We start from the raw sequence: 18,742 nt of genomic DNA on the forward strand, positions 1-18,742 counted from the left end.
ACTATTTCATCCTACTTTGTATTTTAGTTGTTTACATGTACATTTCTCTCTCTAAATTACAGTTTGGGAATCATGTCCCTCAAACAATAGACAAGTGGGGAAGGAAGTAAGAGAAGTAAGTACACAGGCAAAGGCATGGCAGTAGCCACGTACACACTTTTGGGAGGAGGAGTGAGGAAATCTGTATAGGAGGAATTTAGGGCTCAGGCAGGTTTAGCTGGAAGCATAGACAGGGCCACACGATACAGTTTAAGAAGCAGTTTGCCTAAATATAGTTGACCCTTGAACAACACAGGTTGGAACTGCACAGGTCCACCTACATGTGGATTTTTTCCAATAAATACTATAAATGTATTTTCTCTTCCTTATGATTTCCTTAGTAACATTTTCTTTTTTCTAGCTTACATTATTCTAAGAATACCATGTATAATACATGTGATATACAAAATCTGCGTTAATTGACTGTTTCTGTTATACGTGAAGCTTCTGGTCAACGGCAGGCTCTTAGTAGTGAAGTTCTAGGGGGCAGCGGGGGCAGAAGTTATACTCAGATGCTCCAATGCACAGGGGATTGCTGCCCCACCCCATGTTGTTCAAGGGCCAACTGTACAATAAAGACAAACTCCAAAAACAACGTTTAGAACAGAATCCTGTCTGTGTGATATTGGTCAAATTGCATTGCATAAGAATCTGTCTCTTCTTTTGTAAAATGGAGATTAATTTTACTTCAAAGCTGTGAAACTAAATGAGCTAGCGTCTGGTCCATTAATAGTCTTATAATAAAAATCAGTTTCTTAGCTAAAGAGTTTAAATTATTTTATTGTATGTGTTGTGGGAAGACATTTGAGTACTGAAGTTATCTAATTGGTAGCAGCATGCAGGATGGACTATTTATACTGAGGCAGGGAAAATTACTACCCTGTTTCTCCGAAAATAAGACCTAGCTGGACAATCAGCTCTAATGCATCTTTTGGAGCAAAAATTAATATAAGACCTGGTATTATATTATACCCAGTTTATATATCATATCATATCAAATTATATTAGACCCAGTCTTATATTATAGTAAAATAAGACCGAGTCTTACATTAATTTTTGCTCCAAAACACACATTAGAGCCGATTGTCCGGCTGGGTCCTATTTTTAGGGAAACACGGTAGAAACACGGAAGCACAGTAATTGATGATAACAGCATAGTAGCAAAATCTGTGCCTGATGGCCAACCAGCTATCCCAAACCCAGTTACTGAAGATTTCTTAAAATGACTTATATGCCAAAACCCCAAATATTTAAGGTCTATTTTGCAAATGTATTCTGATCTACTGATTTATCTATTCTGGTGTCAATACCGTATGGTAGCTTTATACTTTTCTTAAGGTTGACAGGACAAATTCCTTGGTCTACTCATTCCTCTAATTACTACTCTCAGAATTTCCTTGCAGATGAAATGTAGAATCAATACTGTCACACTCCAAAAGTAGGAGAATCCTCCTGGGATTCAACTGCTGCTCTGAATTTATAGATTTAGAAAGAATTGCTGTCTTTACACAACTTACTATTTCTATCCCAGAAATATTCAATTTTTATATTTCCTTCATTTTTATATACATTCCTTCAATTAGATCCTGTATTTTTTTTAATAGGTTTTCTCTTTTACTTTTCCTAAACAATGTCAGAATGGTAATGATGCAACACAATATTGGGGTTTCTGATTTTAATGGGAGTACTTTCATTGTTTACCACTAGGAAGGATGACGACTTTGGTTTGACAAGCACAATACTTAAAAATATTTACAGACACAAATCACAAATAAATCCTGTGAAGGAGACATTCATTTATTTCTTTTTACTAGGGGTTTTATTTTTGTGCCTTATAAATTTTTAAAAGATACTTTAGTTTTATCAGTTTGATTTTTAGAAACCCTATTACTATAATCATTATCTGCATTTTCTTCCCTGGGCCACTAATGTAGTGAATTATATTGAGATTTCCTAATGTTTATTCATCCTTACATTCAAATGAGGAATACAACTGGTCCTATTAAAACTACTCTTATTGTAGTATAATGCTGTTGTTTTGCATCAATAATCATGTGAGATTGGTATCCAGCAGTCCTCACAAATAGTCCAAAGACCCCGGGAACCCCCTAGAAGGGTCTGGACATTTAAAGGCATTATGGAGACATGATTTGCCTTTTTCCATGTGCTGACTTTGCCCTCATGATGCAAAGCCAATGTGGGCACACCTACCAGCTCCCTCGCATGAGTCAAGGCAGTGGCACCAAACCAAGAGCAATTAAGTTCCCATCACGACCACACAACCTCAGGGCAGGGAGGAAGCCAGTTTCACTTAAGAATACACTTAATGAAGCAGTCAAAATTATTAATGTTATTAAACCCTAATGCTTGAGTATATACATCTTTTTAATATTCTCAGTGCTGAAGTATAAAATACTCAACAAAGCAGTTCTGCTGCACAACAAAGTCTGACAGCTATCTTGAAAAGCACCTGTGCAATTATATGAGTTGCAAGCTAAAGTAGCTGCTTTTCTCATGGATCAACATTTTTACCTGTGAGAAGAACTAACAAACTATGGTAATTCAGACCCGGGTATCTAACAGCCAATTTCTCGAAAAGGAACAAAGTTAGGTTGTTACTCCATGAAAGACAACTCCGAGGAAGACAGCTGTCAATTACACAATTTGAGCATTCAGAAGAAAATTAGAATACTAAAAAACTTATTCTCTACACCACGAAATTGACAGCTTCACAACTAATACCTAAAGGCTTTTCTGATGAGTGGTGATAACAAAAATATGATGAAATGTTATATTTGGAAGATCTGCTCAATTCAGTGACACAGTGTTTTCCAAATGTTCAATACATGTTACAAAATCATCACAGTTGTAAAATATCCATTCAAGAGTGCAAGAGAGACCAGTGGATTTCAGTATATTAGAGTACAAAATATTCTTTCATATGGTTCAAGACTGCACATTACAACTAACCTGTAGAAAATTACCACTTATTTAGTGCAGTTTCAAAAAAAAATATGCACAATTATCTGAAAAGACTATTGAGAACAGCAGGCATACCACAGATGTGAGGATCCCAGATGTACTTTATTAAGCCAAATATTAAAAGATTTCTAAAAATGTAAAATAATGCTATTCATTTAACCAACATTTATTTCTATTTGGAAAATATTGACTTCTTACAATTAAAGATGTTATTTTTAACATTTTAAAATGAATATTTTAAATTTGTTTTAATTTCTAATGTGGTACATATCAATAGAGACAAATAACACAAACAAAAGCGCCTGAGATGTTTCATAATTTCTAAGAGGGTAAAGAAGTCCTGAGGCCAAAACAATTAAGAAGCACAAGTCTACAGAATTTTTTATGCCATTGATTTATGAAGGTATACATGCTTCATTTTTAAAAATATAGGCACTTTCCTTCTTTTCATATACTCTGGAACAACCAAAGCCGATGCCTTTAAAGTTTTTAAAATTTCACCTGTATGACCATCCAGGCTGAGGCTTTTGGGAAGAGGGGGGTAACAGGGGAAGTAAAGGAAGGCTAGATAGAGAGAAGCAGGATTCTTTTTATTCCAATCCGCTTTTAATTTCCTCCATTATTGTGTCTTTTATTTCATAAGGAAGGTTTATAGTTAAAAGTGGTGACTGTGTAAAATTATTTTTGCCTTCATTCATCCAATTTGTCCTCACCTTTAATTTTTCACTCTCTTTAGCCATCACTTTTTAATCCATGTTACTTCCATAGCAAAACTTTTATAATCTGCCTAAGATACTTTCTGGAACAAAGCAAAATACAAATAACTTGACCAGTGTAGTAATATAAACCGCTTTAAGACAGATTCTGATTAGTAATCCTACCCTTGATCAGTTTGCACATAATTGTACAATACAAACTCTAGACCTCATCATTCCTGAGACTTTAGATGGGAGAAATATCCAATATCCCAGCAGCACTACAAATAAGATGAGGGGGAGAAGTATATATTAGGAAACTTACATTTATTTCATTCTTACAACCCTCAACATACTATTAGTCCTGTTTTACTTGTGGGGAAAAAAAAAACTTACTCACAAGAGCAGGAAGTAGCTGAGCGGTCATTAGAACCGAGGTCTGAGAGAATCCAAAGCCCACCCCTTTCAATATACTCTGCTGCCTCCTTCAAATCAGGGAGACTTGTTTCTTTTATCAGAAACTTCCTTTATTTCTCATGTTTTCAAAATAATTAATGCTACAGAATCAAAGCTGAAGCATCTTTTTCTGTTTAATAAATATGTGCTATCTTACCAACAACACAAAAACAATTTGAAATATATAACCTTCCTTAGCCCTCTCAAATGTCCATGTTGAGATGAACAATTCCAGACTCTTGAGGTATTCAATTTGATTTACTTAAATGGGATCAAATCGAACATAGCCTTCTGGAAAATTGGTCTTGTAACTACGTTGCTTTTTTCCAAGTCAGTATCTCCAGATCTACCATTTCCTTTTTAATAACTGTACACTAAGTGGATCGACTGAGCTTTCTTTCTTTTGCCATATGGTTCAGTTACTGACTTGACATGCTCATAAAATAACTCAAATATATTTGTGCCTCAGGATTTTCATTACTTTGCTGTTCCCTCACTTCTTTCAGATCTCTGCTCAAATGATACTTTGTGGGGCAGACATTCCGTGACTCTATCTACAACACTACCTCCTAACACTTTCTATCCCCTCACACTTATACTGTTTCCCCAAAAATAAGACGTAGCCGGACAATGAGCTCTAATGCGTCTTTTGGAGCAAAAATTAATATAAGACCCGGGCCTATATTATATGAATTATATAAGACCCAGTCTTATTTTACTATAAGATGCATTAGAGCTGATTGTCTGGCTAGGTCTTATTTTCGGGAAAACACGACATATTTTATTAATTTATTTGTTTTGCCTGTCACCCCAACCAGAAAGTAGAAAAAGCTGGGTGCCAGTTACCAGGCACTGAGGATATACCGCCTTGACCCTCTGTTGTATCCTGAGAACCTAGTAACTGGCACACAACCAGCAATCAACAAACACCGTTCAATTAATCCCCAACTTGAAATGTCCTCTGTGTTATATTCTAAGGTCCATATAAGCTTGCTTTATTTCTGGACTTCCCATATAATTCCACTGGTTTATCTACATATCTTGTGCCAGTACAAAATGGTTTTAGTGACTATAATTTTGTTTTAACATATGATATGCCAAAATTTCCTCCTTTTTAAGATTTTCCTCATTATTTTCATTTTTATCCCGCCAAATGAACATTAAAATCAATCTATAGAACTATAATGATACAGGATAATCTTTAAAAATAATTAAGGCTTCCTAGCCAAAAAACAAGATATGCCTCACCATTAGTTATTTAAATCTTTACAATTTTAAGTGGGACATTACAGTTTTCAATATTCCTGGGGTATATATGGTAGTGGTTTTTTAAAAAGCATCTTTCCCACCCACTATGTTTCTAACTGGTCATTGTTGGTTTTTATTTTGTTTTAAGCTATTGCTTTTGTTTTAAGCTATTGCTTTTATTTTGTTTTAAGCTATTGCTTTTGTTTTAAGCTATTGCTTGTATTATTTTTGTTTTAAGCTATTGCTTTCTAGTGCATGCACACACACAATTTTCTTAACACACGTCATTTTACCAAACTTTTTATTTAAGACATTTCAGGTGATTCCCTTGTATATATGCAATGTATGACAATACTGCCTTCATCTTTCCACTAATTACCTCTTATTGGATCCCTTTTCTAACCCTACCAGATACCTGGTTAGTACTTCTAAAATACTCTTAAATAATGATACAAGACAACGTTTTTTCATTCTTGTCTTTATTTCTAATAATTTACCAATAATTATTCAGGTTATCAGCTTGTGATATATATTTTTATCAATGTTAAAGAATCATCCCTCTACACTTCCTTAATGAGCAGTTTATATTTTCTAGCAAGTGCCTATTGAACACCTACCAAGACAAACATATTATTTTATTTCTATTAAAATGATGAATTACAACAATAGACTTCTTAAATTGAAACATCCTTGTATTATTGGGGTAAAATCTACTTGACTATACAAGTTAATTTTCTAATGAAAAGCTGGACACTACTGGCTAATCGTCTTTAGAATTTTTGGAGTAACACTCTGTAGAAATGTTTCATGTTGTCTTTGTCAATTTGGTGTTTATGTCATTGATTTTGTAAAAAGTTCCAGAAAGTTTTATTTCCTAGTACTGAGAATTGGCTAAAGATGCTAAAGTAAACTGTCTACATTTAAATTTCAGTTTTACCACCATGATAGTGTTTTGACTCTGGACAAATTCTTTACCTCTGTAAGGTTCAGTTTTCTTAACTTTAAAAAGAAGACATAGAGTTGTTATGAAGCTTTACTGAGGCCAATTCAGGTGAAAGTCTTAGAGTAATGTTAGCATCATATATAAACTAAATAAATGCTAACATTAATAGATGCCCTAGTATCTGATACAATAAGGACAAATGGTTAAGTGAAAAAATAGGTTAAAGGTAGTCACTTAAAAAAAGGATACACAGATACATAATGCAAATATTTTATTTTAACTGAAAATTTATAAATGTACATTTACTCTTCAATCTTCTGACAGAGAGCCAAGGCCTTCTCTTTGAACAGAGGAGTCACTGGATGGGATTCTGCATTAGCTTTCTTGCACAAACAATACCCATAACATATCATCAAGGATTTAAAAGCAATCTGAGTATAAAGTCTTTTACATTTTCTTTCTAACTTATAGTTACTTGTCCATCCCTAATTAATTTGACAGCAACTTTGTTGTCTTTGTAAAGCATTGCATCTGTCTATATTTAATTAATGACAAACATACAATAAAAAGTTGGCATAAAAAACTGGAAACAACTACCTCTTGGTCATCATACCCTTCAACTGGTGGGATAATTATATAGTCTTACTAAGAGTGGTAGCCTACTAGCTGCAGACATTCAGCTTGCCATGTTATTAAGCTAGTACTATTTACAGAAGGAATGGAAAATATCTATTAATACAATAAGTCTGTTGAAGAGAAAATTCATAGTATATTGGTTATCTGTCCCTCATAGTAATATTTTTTCTAAAAGTTTTCAACCATATTTTGAAACAGTCATGCAAATCTTACAAGTTGCAAATTAACATTATTACACATGAAAACCAAAGCTCTTTTTTTAAAAAAAGAAATTTGTTTTAAAATAGTAGATGAAGAGAAAGGTGACTTACAACCTAAGTCCAACGATGGGCTCTAAATAATGAAGACCTATGCTAGTGGATATATGCATATACTTTGCTGTGTACACATATATATAGATACACATAAATATGTACGCATAGATGTATATAAACGTTATTTCTTTACAATATCCCAAAACATTCATTCTTCCATCCTGTCATACTTAACAAAAAATTATCTACCATTCATTCTCTCTGATATTCACTCCTTTCCAGCCTTATCTTTTCAGCCTCAAGCCCTTTAATATCCTTAATTTTACTAAATCAAGTATCAAAGTGCCTGCACTCCAGTTTCTTCTGCATTCAGCAATCATTAGTCTGACCCATGCTGTTCTCTTCCTGAAAACAGTCTAAAAGATTTAAAAGTTCCTGTAAGAGTATAATAATCCCCACCCAGCAAATATTACAATCATGAGCTTACCTTATTAATTCCAGTTGTGCAAGTTCCTGATTTGCTTGAAATATAGGTTTTTTAGTGAAGAGTTCACCAAGGATACATCTAATGAAAAAAAAAAAAAAAATATCCACCATTACCAAAGGATATTTTACTTTACTAACAGAAGTTTCAAGCAAATTAAACCAGTCAATAACCCTATCTTACCCACAGCTCCATACATCAATAGCTGGTGTATATCGTTCTTCTCCCAACAGCAATTCAGGTGGACGGTACCATAAAGTGATGACCTTGTTAGTATATGGCCGACTGAAAAAACAAAACCAACTTTGGAGTTAGTATCTGTCAGAATAAGAGAGAGTCTCTTAGGAAATATTATTTTGGCTAATCAAAGCATTCCTCCAACCCTAACTAAAACCACTTTCATATGCCTACCAAATACAGACATGCTATGACAGCAAGTATGTGGTCATAAAATAAATCTGAGAGCAATGTGATTGACTGAAAAAAATTCCCTTAATATACTATAAAAAAAGCAGTTGGCTGGTTTTAACTGTAATCTGGTCAAAGAAAGGTCTTTTTAATCAACTCAACTGTTCAGCTTTCCATAACTTTTAAAGGGAGTTGATTTTGACCAATTCTGACAAACTACTAACGTGTAGCAAGATATAGTTCAAACTGGAACCAACTAACAAGTTTTCAACTGGGCTTATCTTTTGTAATCTATGATTTCAACCCATTTTAGTATGTGAATAGTAAGTACAGAAATGCAGATCGTAGTAGTTGAGGTCCATGATGCAAAGAACCACTAGCAATAGGTATGTTACTTTACCAGATGTTTCCTTTGTCACCGTCTAACTAACAGAGAGGACATACACACATGGTTACCTCTTTATTCATCAACAGAAGAGATTATCTAGGGAGTTGTATTAGGGACTAGGTGGACCACCACAGTATAAATTCTCTGGCAAAGTGTTTTCAATCTTCAGAGAATGATCATGTTCTAGCTGATTCACTAAGAAGTGAGAGGTGGTTCTTCAACTGATCTGTGGTTAGGATTACATAGTTCAGAGTGATGATTTATGTCTTTAAATGCTAAACCTCTCTTTCTGGATATCCTCCAAATAATATGGACGCAAAGGCCATGTCATAGGAAATTCCCCAGGAAGGCTGTATTCCAAGACATTCACTTATTTTGGCTTAGATCTGGAATAGTTTGGGGAAGAAGGAAAAGGCGCACGTAACTTATTTATAAAACAATTTCCTCTTGCCAATTGTAGGTCTGAAAATCCAGTTAGCGTAAGAGCTCAGCGGCCTATGTGCTCTGCCCCCACCCAGCCAAAGTTCTCCAAATAATTTAAACTCTGGACATCACAGCATTACCACAGATAGAACTACAGTTAACAGTGTGCCAAACTCAAGGAAAAAAGGGTAAGGGACCTTGGTATAAACTGTGGAAATAAGGAGGATAGTATAAGATGTATATTTTCAACAGCAAATTAGGATTCGAATTTTCTAATAATATTAAAGTGATTTTGTTTGTTTACCGGCATCATTTATCTTCATATAGTAAGATCTTTTAAACTCTAGCTATTCTAATTAAACTGGACTTAATTAGCTTTTAAAAATATGTTCATCTCTTTATGCTTAACTCCTTTTAAATTTGAAATTCCTTATTTTTTATTCAATTCTATACCTTCTTCAAGACATAGTGAAAGACTCATCTCCATAAAGTATAATCTCTATTTACAATAGATTTATTTGCACATCCTTAAATTTGTATCATACTTACCACTGTATTGAACACTCTATTTTGTTTTCTATCTTCCCAAAAAGTCAAAAGAGCCCAGAGACCATCTTTATTATGAACCCCACACACAAAGCCCACATCAATGCCTTAGTGTGCATGGTCCTGCAACTTGAGGTGACACACATGAATTAGCTAGCGGGGGGGGAGGAGAAAGTTTGTGAAATTATGATGACTAGTTTTCTAAAACATTTCAAGGGTCTATAAGCATATGAAACCTATGATCTTGTTACTAAAGTGCAACTATATATTTAGTCTCAAGAAAATGTTTAAATTAACACAAATCTATTTGTAAATAGTTAATTTTTAAATCCTTTTATGTTTAAAAAAGGTTTCGAAATATGTATTTTTAAAAAGCATGTTGAATTATGTGGAGAAATTACACAAATTAAGGTTACTAAATTCTACTGAAAAAGGAGTACTTAAATAAGATTACTTTATATACTATGTATTAAGTTTCAGGCAACATTTAGAATATAGTCATCTCTAGCAGTTAAAATTAGACTAATTTTTTTAACTCTTACAGTATCAAATTAATAGCTTTTCAAAATATTTCCAAATGCTTAGTTTCTGTCAGAATAAAAATAAGAACTAAGTAAAGGCTGAGAAATAATTTCAATAAAACAAAGTACCATCCTGCCATTTTTCTTTACGGTCACTGAAATATCAAGAGCAGAGATCAGAGACTCTGATCAGAGATCAGAGATCTGTTCAGTGACAGATTCCATCACTTTGCCCTTAGACATCCCAGGAATTCAAACGATTGAGGCGATAAGGAGAGATGAAATATGGCTATGGTCTTCCCTACCTTAGGGCCTGACAAACAGTACTGTATTCCCCCAAGAACCCAGCACTGCCTTACGGGTGTATTCCCAGGACAGCAGGTGACTCAGCCTCCTATCTGGTCTAGATAGATAAAACGCAGAGTAGATGCTCAGAGCGAAATCCGAGGCCCTTCAAGTATTTGGGGGTTCTGGATAATCCCAGTTAAAATTTACAAATTAGAGTTGCTAACTTTGTTTAAAAACCTTCTAAGAAATGAAAAAAGAATCATGTAGAAGGATAATACCTAACCAGGTTCACTGTCTACTTTTTCTCATCACCATGTAAATGAGACAATGGAATTGGTCTATCTTTCATAGCTGTATCTCTAATACCTAAACCACAGGTATTACCTAGGTCAGTGTTTGGCAGAGAGTAAGCACTTAATATTTTTAATTGATTGACTTAATGCCATAACTACATAACAATAAACACAATCCTTGTTCTCATGTCCTTTCCCTCTTCCTTCCGATTTTCACTCCCACTTTCCTCCTTTTGATATTTTCCAAGAACAATAACTTTTAAATTTCTGTATCATAACATTGTTACACAGAAACAAAAGTAATTTTTTTCAATTGATGTCATCTTACAATCATTTGTCTGTTCATATTATACATGCAAACTTAGAAGTCCTTTATGTACCTGTATCTTAACACATCCAAAAAGAAATTTATTATCTTTCGGCGTAAACCTGCTTCCTGCCTCCACAAACAGCATTACTGTTTATGGCAGAGATTGCCTGCTGTCTTCTAAAATCTGTTCTTCCTTTCTTCGATAGTAGTTGCCCACCTACACTACATTTCCCATCCTCACTGCAGTTAGGTGTGGTCACATGACCAAATTCTCACAATAGAACATGAACATATGTGATTGGCGCCATTTCTTGTCTGGCTCATAACACTCCTCCCTCTTTTCTAGCTTTGGGCTGACAGAGATGGTGACAGCCTTGGAAGGCATGTGACAAAGATGGCAGGTCTTCCCACCGGTATCCTTGAATGACTGTATGAAGTAGAATCACCACTTGTTCTAATGATATGGTTAAATATTCTTAATTATACACCAAGGTAAACAAAAACACTCAAATTATGAAATGAGAAATATATATAAACTTCTTATTCTTTAAGCTACTAAATTTTGAGGTTCTCTTTGTTATAGCAATTTACCTTATCCTAAGTAATAAACCATTTATCCAGTTGCTTAAACAGAAATTTTATAATAGGAATGGAGGCTAACAATACATTCAACCATGAAGTTCTAACAATTCTACATCTTAGATATAATTCATCTCCATCTTCCCAACACCTAAGTCCATTCCGCAGTTTTAGCCGTAATCATACTACCTAGGTTTACTGCAACCATTTCCTGATTGCCCCTGCTCCCAGACTTACAAGGTCAGTCCATTTTCTGAAGTGTAGTCAAAGTGATAGTATAAAATAAAATGTCAATGTGTTACACTTTTAACTCACATTGTTGCCTTCTAGAGAATATCCATAAAAGGCTTACAGAATTCTTTATTACTTGGTTCTTGCTCCAATCACACAGAACCACCGGTTCCCTGAGAAGACTGAGCAAATGCTCATTTTTGAGAGCAAGGAGATAAAGCCAGGGAGAGAGCAGAGCCAGCAAGAAAACTTTCAAGAAGACAGTGGTGCTATAATTATGCTTTAAATGTTTTTAATAAACAATTTAAATAAGATTTTTATTAAGCTAGTCTTTAATAAACTTTTAGAAGTTAACATTCACAAGAGACAATGAAAATGATTGTTTCCAAGTCAAGAAAATACTTTTGGTGATTTATTCCAAAATTTTGCAAACTAGGTGCCATACCTCACTTTCCACCTTAGTGTTGAATGAGAAAGAAGTAAGCTTCAAGAAAGTTTGCAGACAAAAGGCCCTTAATCATATGAGCAAATTCCAATGTGGGTGGAGTCAGCAGAGACTAAAGCCAGTTTTGAATCACCCAATTAATAACTGTTCACAGTATTATCAAGAAAACATTCCATGTCACGATTAGGATGCTGTCTTTACAAACGTAAAGACAAAAGGAAAAGGCACTTTTTACAAGGACATTTAAAGCCCAGAAAATTAAAGTACTATTATTGTAATATGAAAACACACCATCTAAAATTTAACATATAAATGAAAATCCAGAATCCCCAGAATGAACATTTCAAACTTGGTCTGCCAGGTTTGGCTACCCATTGCCAACATTCTAACAATGGTCCTGTTTAGATCACAAAGAGAAAATGCAAACCGATGTGACACCACATGCACGATGCTTTATTTTTTTCTTATGGATTTTTAAAAAATTACATTCTTGAGAGATGGCTACTCAATGTTTTCACAAAAAACAAATTCACTCCTACTGAAAAAGAAACAGGACTGAAAAACATATGGTCAGGTTCTTAGGTTACAGAATAAATTAATACACTTTAAAAAGCGAAACCTATTTAGTACAACTATACAGTGGAATGTTATGCAGCTGGGGGAGAAAGAAAATGAACCACTCCAATTTATTCCCATAATTAAAGTTAAATTCCAAGCAACAACATCCATAACCTAGCATACACACACACACAAAATCCCTCTGCCATTAGATGAGAAAAACGAAACGAAATGCCAATAAACTGCTATTCTTGGATGTCTAGAAACTAAACTTTGTAATGATCCAGAAATAATGGTCTCAACGTTTAACATTCTGAATTGCAATTTCTACTATATATCGTCATCCGTAAATCTCATTGGCAATTTTTGAAAAGAAAGCAGAAACTATTTCTTGGGAATAGTTTGGGACGTAACACCTAAAAAAACCCCACTTCCTTCATCTTTTTTAAAAACCATCACCTTAATGTGGCTAACAAAATATTAAAACGTAAAGTCATTAGACTTTTATTAATAAAACTTTCATGTGAAATCTCAATTAATTTTAAATATTTGATGGTATCAAAATATTTCTCATTTGTAAGACCTTTTATTAGATATTCAAGAAGCTTTAAGGGAGATTCAGAAATGAAAGCATCACATACTTGCTAACCTGCTGAAGACTAAATGAGCATACATCATTTGGCACAAATAAAATACAATATTTGAAGGACAAGATAACACCGACCGTGAAATTGAGCAGATGATTTGCCACAAAAGACTATTTGCCATCAGCCTAATGGTATCTCCAAAGCTGACTTTAGAGGCCCCTAAAGCTCTCCACCTGGAAGATACTTTTAGGTAGCCCGGGTTAGATCCAGAGTCTTAACAGGGTACTACTCCAGTATAATGAAAGTAAACAGCTTTTCTGACAAAAGATCCAAGTTTAATTCTTACTTAGCTCTGCCACTTACTAACTGTGTGATCTTGGAAATACACTTAAGTTTTCTAAATTTCAGTTTATCTTTAAAATGTGCATAAGAATAATGATATCGACACTACCCATCTCAGAGGACTGCTTTCTCTTAAAATAATTCTTGTGAAGGGGAACTATATAAAATAAAGCACCATGCACAAATGCTAGTTAAGTTTGTTCCTTTCTTTATAAACAAATACTGACTGAAACTCTGAGCTAGGCACTGTACTAAGTAAGCACTAACAGATGCTTGGACCAAAGAACCAACTGACTATGGTTGTAGCTATTTAGACAGAGCCTTAAAGTTCTGGAAGCAATATAAATTATAATAATATACTACAAGTACTACATAAAATAATGAATACTTTTCTCTGAAGAGAAGATAAACGAAGATGTGCCTAGTGTAGCCTGTGGGATTCAAGGCAGATTTCGAAGGAAGTATTGCCAACTGCACATTGAAGGAAAAACACAAACCTGTCAGATGGAGGTAACTCGAAGTATAATTTCATACAAAAGGAAACAACTTATACAGATTCACAAGGTAGTCAAGAGCTCAGCTTGTTTACTGAACTGCAAATAGTTCAACATTACTATTATCCAGGGGGCAGGGGATGGTAGTTGGTCAGAATGCCAAGGGAAAAGACTGTTAGGGAGAAAGATCAAAGGCAAGAAAATCAATTAAATTTTATTTGCAATGGTCTATGTGAGACATATCTATATATGTGTGTGACTGGATGCCTTTAACTAAAGTGGGGAATAAAGGAAAAGGAATAGGCGTTTTTCTGGGAAATGTGAAGACAGGGTTTGTAACAGTATGTTTTAAATTTAAGGTACCTGGATCATCCAGAGGGGTCCAGTAAACACACAGGTTTAGAGATCAGAAAAAAGATCACGGCTTGAAATTCAGATTTGTAAGCTTTCAGCATTACGGGAATTAATGAGATTCCCCCTATATGAGGAGGGGTCACAGTACCCTAAAGAATTGAATTGCCTTTCCCATTTTATACCCTCGAAATGTAATCTACTCCATTAGGGCCAAAGGAAATACAATTTAACCTTGATCTTACAGTTAACAGTGATCTAAATGAGATTTCCAGTCCTTGTTTAGTCACCTTCTTTATTGTTATTCATGTTCTGAGTGATCTTTATATTCCAAGATTCCAATATTGCCCAGGGTCTCCTAGAAGATCCTCTGTGTGACCTAGATAATTCCCAAAGCCCTCTGCACTAATCTATACCAGCAGCGTCCGCCAAATCAGGATGACCTTTATCCAGATCAAAATCAATGAAACAGTTACTAGGAATGTATTTTATGTTTCAGGGCATATAAAATACAAAAGTTTAAAAGACAGTCCCGTCTTTAAAGTAATTACAATTCTAGCTTGAGTGAAAAGACAAGAACACAAGTAAAGACCAGCGTCAAGGAGGTAATTTTATCCTGAATATAATCTCACCTAGTCCTTGGGCAAGTAGGAAGAGGTAATAATACCTCTCTTCCTCCCCCATTAATACCAATACACATAGCTTTGGGAACATTTAGTTTTGCTTTTAATGGCAATTTTATGAAAAGCCACTAGATGGCAATACTGCCTTCAAAATGTTCTAAAGACTTATTTTGATCACATTAATTTTTAGAACCATGAAAGATGTTTTTCAATACCTTATAAATAAGGATTTTTAGAGACTTTAAGTCATTCATCTTAAAGTTGAGAATAATGAGGTCTACAGAGATTAAGTCACTTGCCCGATATTGTACAACTAGTTAAATGGCAATGTCAGGACTAAAGCCAAAGTTTCCCAACTCAGGCCTAAGGGCTTTATGTTCCTTGCATTGAAAAAGTAAATTGTGGTAAGTTATAGTTTCTTCTCTAGAAAATGAAATTAATTTCAGCTTATGTGGAAGGCACATACTTTTCATATGGCACAGTAACATAAAGAGAATTTACTCCCATCATTTGGAAAAGCATTGGAGCAACCATTTGTTAAAATAAAAAGTCCAGTATTAGAATGTGGGTATCTTCTGGAAGACCATGCATCAGCCTAGCAAAGCATGAATATCAGAAATCCAGTTAGCCCAGAAATTTCACCCTTTCTCTCCGATGAGATTTTCTTGGTTTCAGAATCTTTTCTGTCCCCAGCTCCAGCAACACTGGAGGGGCTAGCCGTGAGTAAAATGTCCTCCAGACTGACAGGTGGATGGGAAAAGAGGCAATGTTCTGAGAATTCAATGGAGGAGTAGATAGTCCTCCATTGATGACCAGAGAACAAAGGCTGGGCTGGGGCCAGTGACTGGCTAGCCCGGTGAGTGTCCACCTATGGATTGCCTCCTATATAACACGGGTATAAGCCACAGGCCTCAGCTTCCAGGAGAGAAGATGAGACTCACAGACAGGAGACATGGAATCATCATTCCAGAGGATAAACAATGAAGCTCAGAGGAGTCAGCGATCAGAGTGGGAAGTTCAGCAACCTGGCCACGAGGGTGGGCTGACAGGCTTGGCGTGGGGCCTAGGGAGCCGTGCCTGAAGGGTTAAGAAAGTTTTATAGCTAAAGTAATGCTTGGGGAGGATTTCAAGGATGTTATGAGAGTCCAGGAAATAGTAAATGAAAAGCCCTGAAAGCTGCTTGGGAACGAACCAAGGGCCTCCTCCACCCCCTCATTCTGTCCCTGAGGAATAAACTGCAAAAAAATTAATTAATTAATTAATTAATTTAGTTAAATAAATAAGTAAAATAAAATAAAAACTTCAAAGAGGGTATATCACTGTGACTAAAGTCTCAGGAAAAGTTGGACTTAAAATAGCTACCGAAAAAAATGAACTGGGCAATGAAAAACTGGGGCAAAAACCTCTGTTCTCAAGTTCTGTATTTCCCAACACCAAATGGAACGAAGTATGAATCCTGACATTCAAAATGAGAAAATGCTTCTTCAAGTTTAAAGGAATCATTTTCCCTCTAATTTTAACCCAGTGGTTTTCCTTCTTTCTTACATTGTAGCACACCTGACAGAGGAGATCCATATTGGTAACACTCCCTCAATGTTCAATTCCTACCTACTAGCTGTAACTCCATCAATTTTTCTCAAATTCAAAGAAAGACTTTCCAAATCAAATGAGTGGGAATGTGGATGATGCTACAAAATGGTAAGATGACATCTGCTCTATTTCAAAACAGATAAAAGCCCTGAAATAATTTCTTGACCACTTCAGTTATTCTGTCTCTAGCTAATTACTTAGAAAATACTTCAAAGTGACAACATTTTGATGAATGTATTATGGTAAACCCCTATCTTTCTGCTTGTAACAAAGAAATGTGAATGAAAAATCATTTGCTGTGTGTTTATTTGAAGGAATATCTAGAAAATTTGGGACAATACAGTAAATCTGTTAAAGGCAGATTTCAGTATGCTAGAAATCACTATGTTATTAAAGTTTACTGGAACAATAGATGTATTTTAAAGTAGTTCCATTAAAGTAAGCCTACTTTTCTGATTTTAAAGAAATTGGAATTATCCAAATCTGAAAAAAGAAAAGCTTTAAAGGAGTACATAAACCCCTGAAGGATAGGATATTAGCTTATAAAAAAAAACTTATACACCAAATTTTACCTTACAAATTTGATTAAGCAGAAAAATCTAATATACACTATCTGAAAATGCAAAGTTACAAGATTTTAAATTTCCTACTTCTTTAAGCTCAAAACTCTTGTATCAATTCAGCAGGACAAGGACCGTATCACAACCTGACACTTAATTAAAACCCAATATTCCATTTAAAAATATTTGATAGATAAAATTTGGCTTTACAGGGGCAGCCGGATGGCCCAGTTGGTTAGAACGCAAGCTCTGAACAACAGGGTTGCCCGTTGGATTCCCACACGGGCCAGTGAGCTGTGCCCTCCACAACCAGATTGAAAACAACGAGCTGTCGCTGAGCTTCCAGAGGGGCGACCGGATGTAGAGCGTGAGCTCTCAACAAGGTTGCCGGTTCAATTCCCACATGGGATGGCGGGCTGCGCCCCCTGCGACTGGACTTGGAGCTCAGCTGCGCCCTCCACAACTAGATTGAAGGACAACGACTTGGAGCTAATGATCCCTGGAGAAACACACTGTTCCCCAACGCAATATTCCCCAATAAAAAATTAAAAGAAAAAAAAAAACAACTTCGAGTCAAATTTCGGATTAAGTAAACATTTGGACCAATTCATTTTTTTCCTTCAATTTCTACCATGAGGCACTATTATATAGGATGGAAAGAATAAAAAATTGGGAGGTGGAAACCTTGAACTATATACTCTCTTGACTCTGGCAACAAATATTTTTATTTTTAAACTCACTCAATCCTTTCTGGGTCTGTTTTCTCAAATGTGAAATGAAGGTTGTAGCTTTTAAGCTCTAGAATAGTTTTAAAGTTTAAATAAAAAAAACCAACTATACGACTCTTTCTTAAAATATTAATTAGAAGCGCAGTAGGTAAAACAAAACCAAAAAAGCTCTGGCTAACGTAGGTAGAGGGACATTAGCCCTGCCCATTAACAATCCATCCATACCACAGTTTCTGAGGGGTTTCATGGACCTCAAATAGATCCAAAGCACACCATTTAAAAACCTCTACACACCAAACAATGAAAATAATTTTCAGAATGATGTCACAGGCACTGAAAGTTTCAAAATAAACAGATTTTTTTCACTCTAAAAAAATTCAACAAAAGAGGATTTTTTTCAACTAACCAGGAACTGGCAAAGAGTCATACCTATTTCTAAGAATTCCAAATAAGTGATATTTCAATATATTAGATATAATTACACTAAAGAAATCAGTGTTGTCATACATAAAAAATGTCAGAATTAAATATGTATCTAAAAATGAAGAAACAATGGTGTCTGATAGGAAAGGAATTGGCTAAACTAGAGCTTTATTACATATAATCCACTACTTCACAAAACAATTATTTTGAAATTACGTATTAGTTCTAACAAGACAAGTCATATTTCACTACCACCAGGCACAAAATGCGCCGAAGTGGGAAACATGCCAACTTGAGCCAGAGAAGCGCCACAAAGA

General features: G+C 35.0%; 1 protein-coding gene across 4 annotated transcripts in view; it reads right to left on the reverse strand.

The window, feature by feature from the left end:
* The window catches only part of CDK13 (cyclin dependent kinase 13), a 102,801-nt gene that overhangs the window by 17,285 nt on the left and 66,774 nt on the right, over positions 1-18,742 (reverse strand). For all 4 annotated transcript variants that reach the window (XM_019710219.2, XM_019710221.2, XM_019710222.2 and 1 more), the window contains exons 8-9: positions 7,921-8,022; positions 7,741-7,818 (exon numbers count right to left, since the gene is read on the reverse strand). In XM_019710219.2, coding sequence (XP_019565778.1) covers positions 7,741-7,818; positions 7,921-8,022 — 180 coding nt within the window. The remainder of the gene's footprint in view (positions 1-7,740; positions 7,819-7,920; positions 8,023-18,742) is intronic.

Source organism: Rhinolophus sinicus, linkage group LG09 (assembly GCF_036562045.2).
Source record: "Rhinolophus sinicus isolate RSC01 linkage group LG09, ASM3656204v1, whole genome shotgun sequence".
Taxonomy (NCBI): Eukaryota; Metazoa; Chordata; class Mammalia; order Chiroptera; family Rhinolophidae; genus Rhinolophus; species Rhinolophus sinicus.